We start from the raw sequence: 17,670 nt of genomic DNA on the forward strand, positions 1-17,670 counted from the left end.
ACACACACACACACACACACACACACACACACACACACACACACACATATTCTATAACTCTCAATTTCTGCTGAAGTGGTGTAAGGGTTATGAGAGTCAGAGGATTAAGATATCTGCTGTCAGACTGTGTCAACTAGAAATGTCAAAAGCTGCATCTACAAATTCCCAGCAACATAACTACTTAAGATGAGCTGAACAAGACAACATGAACAGGCATGCCAAACTAGGAAGGAAAAGACTACAAGGCCTCAACCATTAAAAAAAAAAAAATTACAAGCAACCGTGGAATGCTAAGAGTCAAAGAAATAGCCTTCCAAAGGGAAGAACACATCAACTGGTTATTCAAAACCAAGTGGTCAGCCCTGAAAACACATATACAAGTAATATTATATAGACTGAGCAGGGTGTATATATGGTTTTTATGAGTGTGTGTATTCATATATACACATATGAATGTAATAACAATAAATAGCAAAAAGCCATGAATTTGAAAGAGAGCAAGGTGCTGTATATGAAAAGATTTAGTGGTAGTACAGAGAAAAGAGAAATGGTATAATTATATTATAACCTAAAAAACAAAATAAAACATTAAAAAGAATAAAAGCTTTACATTAAAAAAGGCAAACACAAGAATGAAATATGAGTGAAGAATTATAAAAGAAGCAAAGGGATTAAAAATAAAGCCACAGGCTGCTTGCAAAGTTATTGTAGTAATGATGTGACTTAATTTCAGGCAGTACTCATATGTCTTTCTTATCTATGTACTTAGAACATTCCATGAAATTCAGAATGAGGTAAATGACTTATTTAAAGAAAATGCTTCCTGAAAGTACCTAACTTAAATCATGCTTGGTAGACTTACTTTGATTATGACATCATTCTGAATAATTTATGTTACTAAGAAAGCTCAGTAAGGAATTTTGAGGTCGGGGTTAGTCCACATATATTAATAATGGGGACCATGCTCTGAATTCCCCATCCACTCCCACACACTTAGTAAACATGCTACTATTGAGCTATGTTGGGTATCATTTTATAGTACTTCTTTCAAACCCCTTCACAATAGCCACAAATGACATAAAGTACCTTGGAGTAATCCTACCCAAACAAGTCAAAGACTTGTATGAAAAAAAATTTCAAGTCTCTGAAGAAAGAATTAGAAGAAGATATCAGAAGATGGAAAGATCTCCCATGCTCATGGCTTGACAGGATTAACATAGTAAAAATGGCCATCTTACTAACAGCAATCTACAGATTCAATGCAATTCACATCAAATTACCAACACAATTCTTTACAGAACTGGAAAGAAAAATTCTCAACTTCATCTGGAATAACAAGAAACCTAGAATTGCTAAAACAATCCTCTACAATAAAAGATCTTCTTGAGGTATCTCCCTCCCTGATCTTAAACTGTACTATAGAGCAACAGTAATAAAAACTGCATGGTGCTGGCATAGAAACAGACAGGTGGATCAATGGAACCAAACAGAAGACCCAGAAATAAACCCACACACTTATGGACACCTGATCTTTGACAAAGATGCCCAAACCATACAATGGAAAAAAGATAGCATCTTTCAAATTTTCAATAGTTCTAAGGAAAAAACAAAACAAAGATCAGAAATAAGCCAGTCATAAAGGACTGATCCTCTCTACAACGTAACAAATTCCAAACTTCAACGGCTTTATGTCACTTCTTTGATGGCTGATTTAATTTCCTTTTCATGGCACAGTATGTGATGAATATAATCCGTGCAGCACAGAGCACAGCTGTCATTCACCAGCCTCTGCTCTGAGGCCTGCTCCATCACTGCTGCACATTCCTAGCAGTCTTCACCACTGAATACAGTTGTTTTTAATAACTGGAACAGGAAGGAGAATGCTACATTTCTCAGATCTTCTACTTCATTAATCCATGTCTTTAAAGAGATGAATAGAGCTACTAGGCAGCTTGGTCTAAAGAATGGATCAAACACAAACGGAACAATAAGAAATAGAAGAAGAAAGACTAAAATGGGCAGACATCCAACAAAAGATAAAGTAATAAAGAAGAGTAAACACTGCTTGTAGGTTCTTTAATATTATGTCAAATACCATTAAAGACGGGACTTTTATTAACAAATGGAATTTTGTACAGTGCTAGCATTTTTCTAATGTGTATTATATACCAAACTAATAAACCTACATTTTTTGCATGTATGTATGTATTTATGTATATGTGTGTCTACTACAAGCTTGACGTTATTAGTCTTCTTAAAGAAAAATACTCCACTCCCTAGATGTTCCCAGTCATAAATTCTGCCAACCAACAAAGAAACACAAATGTATAAAAACACAATGCAGAGCTGAGGATGCAGTTCAGAGGTGCTTCTATAGCATAAATATACTAGACTCTGGATTTAATCTACATCAACACACACACGTGCACACAAATGCAGAGAATAAAGGAAGAACACAGAAACAATTGAACTGCATTTTACCACTTTGTGTCTCTAACTATCCATCTTTGTTTCCCATTTTAAGATTGAACATGTGCCTTGCCTCCAAAAGTACATTACCATTAATTTTGGTAACTTAATTAATAAAAATGTGAAATCCCAAGTTTACTATTTTAGTTTCTTTTGTTCTGACTTGTTAGCCCTAGGTTTATCTAACAGACTACTAAACTGGGTAATTTGTCTATCTCTGTTCATCCTATACAGCCAGACGTTGCTACAGTACCTGGGTATATAGCAGATGTCAAACACTGATTCTATAACAAAATGATTGCATTCAGTTTGCTCTGATCACTGGGATACTGCATAGTCATCCCTAATTCTTCACAATAAAACTGGCTTCATACTTGATGGTCCATAATAACTTCTATGTCAGGTCAGGTGTTTGCTGTGAGGATTTCTTTCCTACTGGTATCAGAAGCTACACCATCAAGTCTCACTAACATAACTGCCCAACTGTGAGCTGAATAAGGATGATACCAGTGAACATGGAAACTGGACAAAGAAAAGACCATGAGGCCTCAACCCTACACAAAACTACAGGTAACTGAGAAAAGCTGGAGTAGGAGAGGTGGTCTTCCTCAACAAAAAGTACACCAGGTAGGTGTCTAGAAATATGTCCATTTCTTTTTCTTGGTTAAACTTGATGGCATATAATTATACATAATAGTCTCATGAACTTTTCCTTTTATTTCTGAAGCTTCACCTTCACAACAATTAAACTTTAGTTAGTTATTTCTGCCTGCTGCAAACTTGTCTTTGATGAACTCCTGTATTTGTTACCTTTACGGGAGGTAAGAGTTTCCCTTGGCTTACAGTCTGAAGGGCACATTTCATCATGATGGGGAAGTATGGCAATAGGAAGGAGTGTGAGGTGCTGTTCACACTGTTGCTGGCAAGACCTGGGACTAGGTATTGAACTGGTAAGCCCCACTGACAGCATTCTAATTTTTTAGCAAGTCTCTACTGGCTAATGGTTCTAATAGTTTGAGAAAGCAATGCCACCAGCTGAAACCAAGTGCTCAAACTCGAGTGTATGAAGAATACTTCACATTCAAACTACAACCTACTCAAACAGATGAACTGATGTTTCAATTGAATTTTTCTTTGGAGATAATCATGAACTGTTAATTTCATTTTATGTCCTTCCTTTTTGTGAATGTATATATAAATATCTCATGTGTATCTAGCATACTTAAATATGATTTCAAAATATAATAATAATTTTGTCAAGTAAATTGGATTCTAATGCCATTGTTTTAGTTAGCATTTTCACATGCAGCCCAAGATCGTCTTCTATTTACTCAGTGAGCCATTTTTCTCAATGCTGCTTCATATATTTATTTTTTGGTTGTATTATAAAGATAAGTACAAATTACACACATTGACTTTTAAATGCAAGCAATTAAATTTAGCTGACCAAATCTTTAAAAAGAGACAGCCAATAAAACTAGCCTTACACAACAATACAGGCTCTTAACATTCCTCATTTGCCCATCAGAACCAGATGAAGATAATATCCATAGCTGAAAAAAAAACATCTATTAACATCCATGATAGAGAGAAATTAAGCTAGAACTGAGCCATATGATTTCTGCTTAATACCTTTCATAGCGTTACAAGGTACTATAAAATGGCTAGGACTCTCTACCATCAATTCTTAAAGAAGAATCCCATCTATGGCACTGAAAAGTTTATGTAATAAATAAAAGCTTCTAGGAGCAATGGCATTTAGCCATTTAGGACACCTTATCCCAACAACAGAAAATTCTTGGGATTGAAACAAAGGTAACAAAAGTTAGGCTATTCAATTCTACATCAATACAAAAAGGCAACCTGTAGAATATGGCCACTGGTACAACAGTAACACAATGGCTACAAAGATAACCTGGGGTTTAGACTGGTTTTTTTTTTTTTTTTGGTCTCTCCAAAGATGGAATACATGCCTGGTATTATAAACATAGTAAAAACAAAAAAAAAAAAAAAAAAGGGCACATAGCTAGGAGCCAAGGAACACAGGGCCCAGTAGGTGATTCACTACTGTTGTGTAGATAAATTGACATGGAACCAACTTGCATTGTAAATATATAAGATAACATAGATACGTATTACTTTTATTCTTAATCATAGACACATCTCTTTGCAAAGAATGACAATGAATGTGGAGTCAGGGCTGCTCAAGGTACTAACAATAAGTGGCAATTGAGACCTTGACCCTAAGTGGGACATTTAAATCTGTAAGGCTCAGAAAACATTTCAGAAGAGTGCAAGGAATATAACAGCTGGAAGATAGGCAGAAGGACTATGAAATGCTGTCTTCGGGGAAAGATCCAGCCATTGCAAAAAGCAGCTTGAGTCATCTGCATCTGGCCTTTGTAAAAATGGGTTTATCAACAGCTAATCTTGAACTGGGGCCTGATTCCTCCCTGTTAAGCTATTGCTACTAAAGGATTCTGGTGAAGAGCCAGTCATTTGCAGTGGTAGTAAGTGTGAGACCACCATACTCCAGTTTTATTCTCGTGTTCATACAAAGTTCAGGTTAAGCTCAGTGTACCTGAACCAAACCAAAAAGGTATGAATGTGGGAAAGGAACTTGCAGAAAGTAGAGTGGGGTAACTTCAGGAGAGACATACAAGGTAGGGGGGAAGTTACTGAAGCAGAATGTACTGTATACATGTATGAAACTGTCAAACGATAAATTTAATCAAGCAAAAGAAAGACTTCTGTGTCCTCTGATTTATGATTCTAGACTCTAATTTCTGTCAGAAGAAAAGCTTTGTTATCGTAGCATACCTTTGCTACATGCTATAACCCTTGTTGCCTCTTCTCGTTCCATTTGCACTAATATTAATAATATACCCTTGTAATTTTGTTTATCCATTCTCTTTAGGAAAGATTTTGATGTTTTGAGACCACATTTGTATATAAATATCACAGTTCATCATGAGGCAACAAACCTCCAGCCTTATAATTCTATCAGGGAGAACTATTTGCAAATCAAATAAACCAAACTACAAAATAATTTCAGAATGTGAAACTAAAAGTAAGTTTATTAAATAATTATCAAAAACAAACACAACCAAACAAATGATAAGGTAATTCATACTTCAAGAAAGAAACATTTCAAACCCAAAACACTGCAAAGAACTCTGCAAAAAGAAAGCTCATTTCAAGCTGTTATTTATATCCATTTCAACAAAACTATGTGAATGAGGTCCATGGCTTGGGCAGGCAAAGAACTTTATTAAACAGAACTCAATAAAAATCTGATAGAATAAAGACAGCAGAATGACAATATACATCAATTGTCTGGACAAAGATTTGCACCCTGACACACTGCATTAAACTAATGTACAAACTTACCTTCTAGGATGATTGGCATCAAACAATGTGTTGTCATCATCCTCATCATCTTGTTCTAAAGGTGTCAATTCCATGTTTTCTATGTTAGTATCCAAAACTCCGTATCTCCTAGTTTTGCGGTTTCTTCTTCTCATCCTATTAAATAGAACAAATTAATATAATTAATTTAATGCAGCCTAATCTCTACTTCATGTAAGCTGAAGAAATTAGTCCATGTTTGCTACCAAGTATACCCTCAGTATAAAACTGATTAAAATTCAGGCATATTAAAATAATCAATTTAGCACAGAGGATTACCAGTAATTCATTAAACAAATCCATTGCTATATATTTGTAAGAGATAAAAATTTCTCCTGCCCAGCATAGGCTCTTGAAACCCTGTGAACTAAAGATGAGAGATAAGTTATTTTTATTTATGTGTGTGACTGAATTAAATGTGTGTGGATACCCACATAAGCCAGAAGAAAGAAGGTGACATAGCCCTTGCAGCTGTAGCTACAGTTGGTTTTGAAATGCCCCAGATGGATGATGGAAACTGAATTCAAGTTCCTGTGGAAAAGCATCACTTTTCTTAATTGCTGAGCCATCTCTCCAGCCCTAGCTCATGTCCTTGAGGCCTTCTTATTAATAAACACAACTAAGCATTGTTGTTACCATGAAACATGGCTGAGCACCATAGACTACAAACATCAGTACCACCTGAGTATTTTTAGTTGTTTTTTTTTTTTTTTTTTTTTTTTAATAATAATAAGCTTTGCAGCACAAGAACTGAGCAGTTTTCATAATATGCTTAACCATCTATACTATCCTTGTCTCCTCTCAGGATACATCCCAGTGATATTTGTATTTGTACTTTGTAGCTTTCCTTTCTGAGCTCTCTCTTAATGAGACCTCCTGGAAATTGGCATTATTTTAATTTTAATTTTACATTTGATTAACTCTGTATCCCAGCTGTATCCCACTCCCTTATTCCCTCCCAACCCTACCCCTTCTCCCTCATTTCCTCCCTGCCCCTTTCCAAGTCCACTGATTGAGGAGGACCTCCTCTTTCATCTGACCCTGTTTTATCAGGTATCTTCAGGACCGGCTGCAAGTCCTCCTCTGTGGCCTAGCAGGACTGCTCCTTCCTTGGGGACTGGGGAGGTCAAAGAGCCTGCCATTGAGTTCCTGTTAGAAATAGTCCTTGTTCCCCTTACTAGGGAAAAACCAATTGGTTAATAAGCTACCACAGGCTTCATCTGAGCAGAGGTTCTAGGTTACATCTATACATGGTCCTTGGAGTATCAGTCTCATAAAAGACCCTTGTGTCCACATATATTTGGTCATTGTGGAGCTCTTATCCTCTCCACGTCATACTTACTCCCCCTTCTTTCATATGATTCCTGCACTCTGCCGAAGGTTCCGTTATGAGTCTTAGTATCAGCTTTGATAGACTACTAGGTAAAGTCTTTTCAGAGACTCTATGCAGTACGCTCCTATCCTGTTACTTGTTTTCTCATACATCCAATGGACATCCCACTTGTCTTTCTAAGTGAGGATTAACCATCTCACCTCGAGTCTTCTTTCTTGTTTACGTTCTTTAGGTGTATAGATTTCATTATGTTTATCATATCTTATAGGTTTATATAAGTAAGTATAGATCATGTGTGTCTTTATCCTTCTGGGATACCTCACTCAGAATGATCTTTTCTAGATCCCACCACTTGCCTGCAAATTTCATGATTTCCTTGTTTTTGATTGCTGAGTAGTATTCCATTGTGTAAAAATACAATTTCTGTATCCATTCCTCCGCTGATGGACATCTGGGTTGTTTCCAGGTTCTGGCTATTACAAATAAAGCTGCTACAGACATGGTTGAGCAAAGGTCCTCGTTGAATACTTGAGCAAATTTTGGGTATATGCCTAGGACTGGTATGGTGGCGTCTTGAGGAAGCACTATTCCTAATTGTGTGAGAAAGCACCAGATTGATTTCCAAAGTGGTTGTACCAGGTTACATTCCCACCAGCAGTGGAGGGGGGCTCCCCTTTCTCCACAACCTCTACAGAGTGTGTTGTTATTTGAGTTTTTGATTTTAGCCATTTTGATGGGTGTAAGGTGAAATCTCAGGGTCATTTTTATTTGCATCTCTCTGATGGCTAAGGATGTTGAGCATCTCTTTAAGTGTTTCTCTGCCATTCTATATTCCTCTACAGAGAATTCTCTGTTTAGCTCCATACCCCATTTTTTAATTGGATTATTTGATTTATTGCTTTTTAACTTCTTTAGTTCTTTATATATTCTGGATATCAGCCCTCTATGAGATATAGGGTTGGTGAGGATCCTTTCCCAGTCTGTAGGCTGTCGTTTTGTTCTGACGACAGTGTCTTTTGCTTTACAGAAGCTTTTCAGTTTCATGAGGTCCCATTTACTGATTTTTGCTCCTAGAGCTTGTGCTGTTGGTGTTCTGTTCAGGAAGCTGTTTCCTGTGCCAATAAGTTCTAGGCTCTTCCCCACTTTTTCTTCTAATCGATTTAGATTAGGTTTTATATTTAAGTCTTTGATGCACTTAGACTTTAGTTTTGTGCAGGGTAATAATTATGAATCTATTTTCATTTTTCTGCATGTAGACATCCAGTTGGACCAGCACCATTTGTTGAAAATGCTGTCTTTTTTCCATTGAATGGTATTGGTTTCTTTGTCAAAAATCAAGTATTCAGAGGTTTGTGGGTTAATTTCTGGGTCTTCTATTCAGTTCCATTGATCCTCCTTTCTATTTCTATGCTAATACCACACAGTTTTTATTACTACTGCTCTGTAGTACAGCATGAGTTCAGGGATGGAGATACCTCCAGATGATCTGTTGTTGTACAGGATCATTTTGGAGATTCTGGGTTTTTTTTTTTTTGTTTGTTTGTTTGTTTGTTTGTTTCTCTATATGAAGCTGAGAATCTTTCTTTCAAGGTCTGTAAAGAACTGAGTTGGTACTTTGATTGGTATTGTGTTGACTCTGTCGATTGCTTTTGGCAGGATGGCCATTTTCACTGTTAATCCTACCAATCCATGAGCACGGGAGATCTTTCCATCTTTTGATATCTTCTTCAATTTCTTTCTTCAGAGACTTAAATTTTTTTTTCAAACACGTCTTTCACTTGCTTGGTTAGAGTCACCCCAAGATACTTTATGTTAAATAGGGGCTATTGTGAAAGGGGTTGTTTCCCTGATTTCTTTCTTGGCCTTTTTTGTCCTTGGTATACAGGAGGGCATCTGTTTTTTTTTTTTTTTTTTTTAGTTGATTTTGTATCCTGCCACTTTGTTGAAGGTGTTTATCAGCTAAAGGAGTTCTCTCGTTGAATTTTGAGGGTCGCTCATGTATACGATCATATCATCTGTGAATAGTGACACTTTGAACTCTTCCTTTCCAATTTGGATCCACTTGATCTATTTTAGTTGTCTTATTGCCTTAGCTAGAACTTCAAGTACTATGTTGAAGAGATAGAGAGAGTGGGCAGCCTTGCCTTGTCCCTTATTTCAGTGGGATTGATTTCAGTTTCTCTCCACTGAGTTTGATGTAAGCTATAGGCTTGCTGTATATTGCCTTTACTATGTTTAGATATGTGCCTTGTATCCATGATCTCTCCAACACTTTAAACATGAATGGGTGTTGGATTTTGTCAAATGCTTTTTCATCATCTAAGGAGATGATAATGTGGTTTTTCTCCTTCAGTGTGTTTATGTGCTGGATTACACTGATGGATTTCCCGTATGTTGAACCATCCTTGTATGCCTGGGATGAATCTTACTTGGTCATGGTGAATGATATCTTTGATGTGTTCTTGGATTCAATTTGCAAGTATTTCATTGAGTAATTTTACATCAATGTTCATAAGAGAGATAGGTCTGAAGTTCTCTTTTTTTGTTGGGTCTTTGTGTGGTTTAGGTATCAAGATGACTGTCACTTCATAGAATGAGTTTGGTAATGTTCCTTTTGTTTCTATTTTGAGGAATAGTTTGGAGAGAATTGGAGTTAGCACTTCTTTGAAGGTCTGGTAGAATTCTGCACTGAAATTATCTGGCCCAGGGATTTTTTTTGGAAGGGAGACTGTTGATGACTGATACTATTTCTTTGGGGGATATAGGACTATTCACTCTTTCTACCTGATCTTGACTTAATTTTGGTAGATGGAATCTATCAAGAAAATTGTCCATTTCTTTTACATTTTCGTTTTTTGTGTCATATAGGCTTTTGTAGTACGACCTAATGATTGGATTTCCTCAGTGTCTGTAGTAATGTCCCCCTTTTCATTTCTGATTTTGCTGACTTGGATAGTTTCTCTCTGCCTTTTAGTTAGTTGGCTAAAGTTTTGTCTATCTTGTTGATTTTCTCAAAGAACCAGCTCTTAGTTTCATTGATTTTTTAATACTTTTTTTCTAATTGGTTGATTTCTGCCTTGAGTTTGAGTATTTCCACCTGCCTTCTCCTCTTGTGTGTATTTGCTTCTTCATTTTCTAGGTCTTTCAGTTGGGCCATTAAGTTGCTTGTATGAGATGTCACAAATTTCTTCTTGAAGGCACTTAGTGCTATGAATTTTCCTCTTAGCACTGCTTTCATTGTGTCCCATAAATTAGGGTATGTTTTACCTTAATTTTCTTTGAATTCTAGGAAGTCTTTAATTTCTTTATTTCTTCCTTAACCCAGCTGTCACTGAGCAGCAAGTTGTTCAGTTTCCATGTGCTTGTAGGCTCTTTTCTAATTCCATTGTTGTTGAGGTCCAGCTTTAGTCTATGTTGGTCAGACAGAATACAGGGGATTATTTAGACCTTCTTATATGTGCTGAGGCTTGCTTTGTGACCAACTATATAGTCTATTTTGGAGAAGGTTCTATGTGGTGCTGAAAAGAATGTATACTCTTTTGAGTTTGGATGGAAAGTTCTGTAGACATCTATTAGGTCTATTTGATTTAGGACCTCTGTAAGTGCCTTTATTTCCCTATTTGGCTTCTATCTAGATGATTTATCCCTTGGTGAAAGTGGGTGTTGAAGTCTCGCACTATTAAGGTGTTGAGATCGATGTGTGATTTAAGTTTTAATAATGTTTCATTTATGAATATAGTCGTTCTTGTATTTGGGGCACAGATGTTCAGAATTGTGATATCCTCTTGTGGGTTTTTCCTTTGATGAGAATGTAGTATCCCTCCTCATCTTTTCTGATTAATTTTGGTTGAAAGTCTATTTTATTAGATATTAGGATAGCTACCCCAGCTTGTTTTCTGGGTCTGTTTGTTTGAAAGACATTTTTTTTCAGCGCTTTACTCTGAGACAGTCTTTATCTTTGTTGCAGAAATTGGCCTTTGGATGAATCCCCAACTTCATCCTCTGGCTGGCAGGAAGTCCAGTCCTATTCTCTCCCCAACTCAGTGACTGTAAACTGTTTTATTGGCATATCAAGAGACAATTGGGGAATAGCAGCAACACAATATTGGGACAGGATATTTTCAGAAAAGGATTGTAACAAGATATGGGGGAATACACAAATCAGCCTCTGAATTACAAAATAACCTTATGCCTACATATGTGTATATACAGACATATGTATGATATATAGCTATAGATGATATACTAATTAGTCTTTTGCTTATATAGTAAAAGTTGTTATACAGTACATGGTGGCTATATAATATTTAACCACTTATATAGTAAATAGTGTTTTCCAATTTTGTGTTTGTTTTTTATTTTATTTATCATTTAGTACAATTTATTCAATTTGTATCCCAGCTGTGGCCCCTCCCTTGTCTCTTCCTATTCTCACTCTCCCTCCCTTTTCTCCTGCTATGCTCCTCTCCCTGTCCACTGATAGGGGAGGTCCTCCTCTCCTTCTATTTGACCCTAGCCTATCAGGTCTCATCAGGACTGGTTGTATTGTCTTTCTCTGTGGCCTGGCAAGGCTGCACCCCACGAGGGTGGAGTGATCAGAGAGTCTGACACTGCTTTCATGACAGAGAAAGCTGCTGCTCTCCTTTTTAGGGACCCCACTTGGATACTGAGTCTATTCCTCTATCTGAGCCTGGGTTTTATGTACTCTCCATGCATTGTCCCTGGTTAGGGTTATCAGTTTCTGCATGGCCCCACGGCTCAGTTTTTTGTTTGTTTGGTTTTTTGTTTTTTTTTTTTTTTTTTTTTTTTTTTTTTTTTTTTTTTTTTTTTTTTGGCTGTATTGGTCTGCTTTTGGAGCTCCTGTCCCCTCCAGGTCTTTCCTTTTTTTCTTAATTTAATTTTCCCCTCCAGGTCTTTCCTTTTTTTAATTTAATTTTATTTATACATTTATTTATTACAATTTGTTCACTTTGTATCCCCGCTACAGTCACCTCCCTTGTCTCCTCACAGTCTCACTCACCCTCCCTCTTCTCCTATGCTCTTTCCCTAGTCCCCTGATAGGGGAGGACATACTCTCCTTCTACATGACCCTGGCTTATCAGGGCTCATCAAGGTTGGCTGGAATCTTTAAGTAGTGAGACTCCAGTTTTTATGATAATCTCTTTGAAGGTCTGTAACTACATTAATAGTTTATTTTGGTTTCTTTAAATTCTCCTCCTTCTTTCATAAGATTCCACGCACTCTACTTAAAGCTTAGCTGTAAATCTCAGCCTCTGCTTCAATACCTCAATCAGTAGACACTTCCAAAGGCTGTCTGTGGTAGGCTCCTGTTCTTCTCCCTGTCTACTCCTGCTTCTGATGTCTATCGCTTTTGTCCTTCCAAATGAGGACTAAACACCTTCCCTAGGGTCTTCCTTGTTGTTTAGCTTCTTTAGGAGTAGATTTTAGTATGTTTACCTTATATTATGTGGCTAATATCCACTTATGAGTGAGTATATACCATGTGTGTCTTTCTGCTTCTGGGTTACCTCCTTTAATAAGATCTTTTCTAGTTCCCACCATTTGCCTGCAAATTTAATGATTTCCTTGTCTTTTAATTGATGAGTAGTATTCCAATGTGTAAAAGTACCACAATTTCTGTATCCATTTCTCCACTGAGCGACATCTAGGTTGTTTCCAACTTCTGGATATTATGTACAGAGCTGTTACGAACATGGTTGAGCAAATGTCCTTGTTGTGTACTTATGCAAATTTGGGGTATATGCATAAGAGTGGTATAGCTAGATCATGAGAAAGCACTATTCTCAATTTTCTGAGAAAGCAGCAGACTGATTTCCAAAGTGGTTGTACAAGTTGACATTACCACCAACAATGGAGGGTTCTCCTTTCTCCACAACCTCTCCAGCATGTGCTGAAATTTGAGTTTTTGATTTTAGCCATTTTGATGGGTGTAAGGTGAAATCTCAGGATCATTTTGATTTGCATCTCTCTGATCACTAAGGATGTTGAACATCTCTTTAAGTTTCTCTGCCATTCTATATTCCTCTGCAGAGAATTCTGTTTAGCTCTGTACCCCATTTTTTAATTGGATTACTTGGTTTGTTGGTGTTTAACTTTTTAAGTTCTTTATATATTCTGGATGGATATCAGCCCTCTGTCAGATATAGGGTTGATGAAGATCCTTTCCCAGTCTGTAGGCTATCATTTTGTTCTGATGACAGTGTCTTTTGCTTTACAGAAGCTTTTCAGTTTCATGAAGTCCCATTTACTGATTGTTGATCTTAGAGCCTGTGCTGTTGGTGTTCTGTTCAGAAAGTTATCTCCTGTGACAATGAGGTCAAGACTCTTCTCTACTTTTTCTTCTAACAGATTTAGTGTGTCTGGTTTTATGTTGAGGTCTTTCATCCATTTAGACTTTAGTTTTGTTGAGGGTGATAAATATGGATCTATTTTCATTTTTCTGCATGTAGACATCCAATTAGACTAGCACCATTCGTTGAAGATATTCTTTATTGTATTGTTTTGGTTTCTTTGTCAAAAATCAAGTACTTGTAGGTATGTGGGTTTATTTTGGGGGTTTCTATTTGATTTTATTGTTCCACCATTCTATTTCTATGCCAATACCATGCAGCTTTTATTACTGTTGCTCTATGGTACAAGTTGAGATTAGGGATGGAGATACCTCCAGAAGATCTTTTATTGTAGAGGATTGTTTTAGCAATTTTTTTTCCATATGAAATTAAGAATTGTTCTTTCAAGTTTTGTAAAGAATTGTGTTGTTATTTTGATGGCAGTTGCATTGAATCTGTAGATTGCTTTTGGTAGGATGGCCATTTTTCACTATGTTAATCCTAAATGATCCATGAGCATGGGAGATCTTTCCATCTTTTTTTCAATTTCTTTCTTCAGAGACTTATTTTTTTTTTCAAACAGGTCTTTCATATGCTTCGTTAGAGTCACACCAAGGTACTTTATGTTATTGTGGTTATTGTAAAGGGCGTTGTTTCCCTAATTTCTTTCAAACTTTTTGTCTTTTGTATACAGCAGGGCTACTGATTTTTTTTTTTTAAGTAAATTTTGAATCCAGTCACTTTGCTGAAGGCGTTTATCAGCTGAAGGAGATCCCTGGTAGAATTTTTGGGGTCACTCAAGTAAGTACCATCATATCATCTGCTAATAGTGATACTTTGACTTCTTCCTTTCCAATGTGTATTCCCTTGATCTCCTTTAGTTGTCTTATTGCTCTAGCCAGGACTTCCAGTGCTACATTTAACAGATATGGAGAGAGTGGGCGGCCATGCCTTGTCCCTGATTTCAGGGATTGATTTATGTTTCTCTTAGGCTAAGGATTTTTATATGATTATACTTGTGCCATAATTAAACCAAAACTTTCAGGAACAGAAACCAGGCATCACTATGCTGTAGGTTTCTGACTCAGTGATCACAACAATGACCGTACACTCTACCCAAGTCACTTCCAAGGCAATAGCATCAACATTATATACAGTAAGCAGGGGGTATTGCATAGATACTTTTTGGAGATTAGGAATAAAACAAAAATATTTCAGCAAATGATCATAAATGAAATTTACCTTAATCAAACTATAATTTCCTCAGCTTACCATAACAATGTTAACTGATTATTTAGAACATTAACTTTAGCACCAATGGCAGATTACTAAGAGCCTCTTCAAAAGTGACTCTGAGAACACTGAAAGACAAAGGGCCCATACATTTATGCAAACAAGCATATGCTAAAATTACTGTTTCAGTCATATTAACCAATAGACATTATATTAGCTTTTGAACAGAAAATGTCTATTATCAGCTATCAAAATGTTGTAGATACTATTACATCTGGAGAAAAATAGAATTTCCAAAAGTCATTTCTTACGTATCTATCTTTATATCTACTTAGAGGTGATGAACTAATAAGCTGGTTTCAGTGCAGTATTTAACATCCCATATTTAAACATTGTAAAAACAAATGCTTTAGCTACAAAGAACAAGGCAATGTGAAGTATAAAGAAGCATTTTATAGTAAGAAATTACATGCTTAAACTAACAAATTTACAATGCATATATAAATTCAACACACACAGAGATTTTCACACATTTACACAAATCATATAAAACAAAAATCCCAAGTTTTTGCAGTCATTTAGGTTTTACAGGCCATGGCTTCTGTCACATATTTGTCTTAATATTTTGTTTTGTTTATAACACTCAAAAAATTTCTTCGATCTAGGACTTTACAGAAATTTGCTGGCAGATAGGATTTAGCTTATTAACCAAGTTAAATTTAGACTTATTAAAGCACTTAACAGAAAAACTAAAAGCATTACTTTGGAAAGAAGCTTAAGAAAGTAGTTCACTATTGGTCCTATTTTTACTTATTGATTAGTAATTAAGATGCTACTTAAATATCTGTAATGTTTCACATGCTCTCCTGTGATGTGAACATGAGCACACAGTGAGCTAAACCTGACCCAGCAGGGGTATAGATATTGACAGTTCTAACAGAGTCTTTTTCTCTTCGGCAATTTTCAGTGGGTTTTCTAAATCACATGACTTCCCAGAGTTTCAGTCAGTGAAGAACTTGATGTCATATGAGTTTACGTTTGGTAAAAACTTAATACTCGCAGGACATATATATCAAATGGGCAACATGCTAATAACCTGGATTCACTCAGCTAATGCTCTAACTACAACCGATGTCATCACAAGCTGAATGATGTCCTAATATTCAGCACCAGATAAATGCAATTGTCTAATATTATATCCCATGCCTTGGAATGGTATAAACATCTGACAGTACTGACTTAGGAATTTTATAATTTATTCCAGCTTATGTATAGTCTGGGCATAGTCTCACTATAGTTTACACTGTAGATTTATTCAGTAAATATGCAAACACTGTCTTTCAAAAATCTCTTTAAAACAAGAACCTATTTCCTACACTGGGACAAAATAATTATGTGCCAAATATTAAGTGGGAGATGCATCATGATTAAAATAAATTTATCAATTAAAATACATATTACCTCATATAAAATTAAACAAAACTTAAAAGCTTTATAGCAACATAACTAGACAAGCTATTTCTCTAAAAAATGTCTTTTCTCATTCTAGTGATACACACAGTGATGACAGCTACTGTTAGCAACCAGGCACTCCACTGGCCTGCCCCAGGGACCCAGTGACAACAGGATATATCATAACTAGCTGCCAAGATGCAACAAATTTCCAGTACACATTTCCACTGTTGCCATGAATTACATACTGTCCCTAGTGCATGCATTGTATCCCCTTATAAAGAGCCAGTGCCTCCTCTATCCGCTTTCTCCCTCTACCATTTCCTAGAGGCAGCCTCTGTATACCCCCTTTCCCAATAAACCTTCCATACGAGATTTGTCCCATGATGTGACTTTGCAGCATCCATCACTTAGATCATAACAGCTACATGCCATAAAAATATCAACTGCTATACAAACACTGCTGTATATAGTGATATTTATCAAGAAAATAAAACAAAAAAATTTAAAAATAATTGTGTTGACCCAATGAACTTAAGATGTTAAATATAAAACATAATATGCATTTCAATAAACAAACACATTAACATAAAAAGCTAGTTTTATCTTTTACTATCTAGTTTACGTTATTGTTCAATCAAAATGTAACGGAAAAGGTTTTAAATTCCAGCCCTTATTCTTTACTTTCATACATATAACTGTGCTAATAACTATATACATATAGCTACTCATATGCATACTTTTTAATTAGGCATAACAAATACATACGGCAGCATAAAAGTATATTTTGTTGGTTGCTAGTAAATATTATGAATATTATATAAAATAAGCAAAAAAGTTTGGAATCCCAAAATGGCAGGGAAAGTGAGGCAGTACTCTATACTGAGCTACATTTAATCACAGCATAAATGATTCAAGTGGCTGTCTTAACAGAGATGCAGATTCCTTGGTGAAACATTAAAAAATATATTCAGTGTAGTTGGAACTATCTCTGTTTCAATAATATGCACCAGTTATTTATAGAATCAAAATAAAAGTACTAAAGTAAGCTTGATAAAATTTTATGTAAAAGTGTTTGATGTCATATAAAATAAACATAACAGAATAAAACTCCACTTTCCTACTCTATGGAAGTGAAAGCACCTGACTTGATTCATAAATTTGTTCTTTTCATTTTCTTTTATGGGCTACATGCAACGAGTGTATTAAATATGAAACAAAATAAATTATAATCTTTGTTTCATAATACAACCAAGTTAGAATGAGGTCATGTGCACAGTCACACATGTACCTTCTATGAGCTTATACAAAAAGCAAAGTAGGTCTCAGAATAAAAATATAGAACTATATAATTATATACTTGTATTTTCACATAAATAAAACATTTTATCTTTACTTTCTTTACCGTAGAAGTAACCATAACCA

The 17,670-nt window shown here is 35.8% G+C and overlaps 1 protein-coding gene across 2 annotated transcripts in view; it reads right to left on the bottom strand.

Moving 5' to 3' along the window:
- Fam174a (family with sequence similarity 174 member A) overlaps positions 1-17,670 on the bottom strand; it is a 33,550-nt gene that overhangs the window by 4,140 nt on the left and 11,740 nt on the right. Inside the window, exon 2 of one of the 2 annotated variants that reach the window (XM_055628348.1) lies at positions 5,860-5,994. In XM_055628348.1, coding sequence (XP_055484323.1) covers positions 5,860-5,994 — 135 coding nt within the window. Of the gene's footprint in view, positions 1-5,855; positions 5,995-17,670 lie in introns of those variants that run through there. The other variant, XM_055628349.1, reaches the window with a different exon arrangement.

The sequence above is a fragment of the Psammomys obesus genome, unplaced genomic scaffold (assembly GCF_907164565.1).
Source record: "Psammomys obesus unplaced genomic scaffold, mPsaObe1.curated_primary_1811, whole genome shotgun sequence".
Taxonomy (NCBI): domain Eukaryota; kingdom Metazoa; phylum Chordata; class Mammalia; order Rodentia; family Muridae; genus Psammomys; species Psammomys obesus.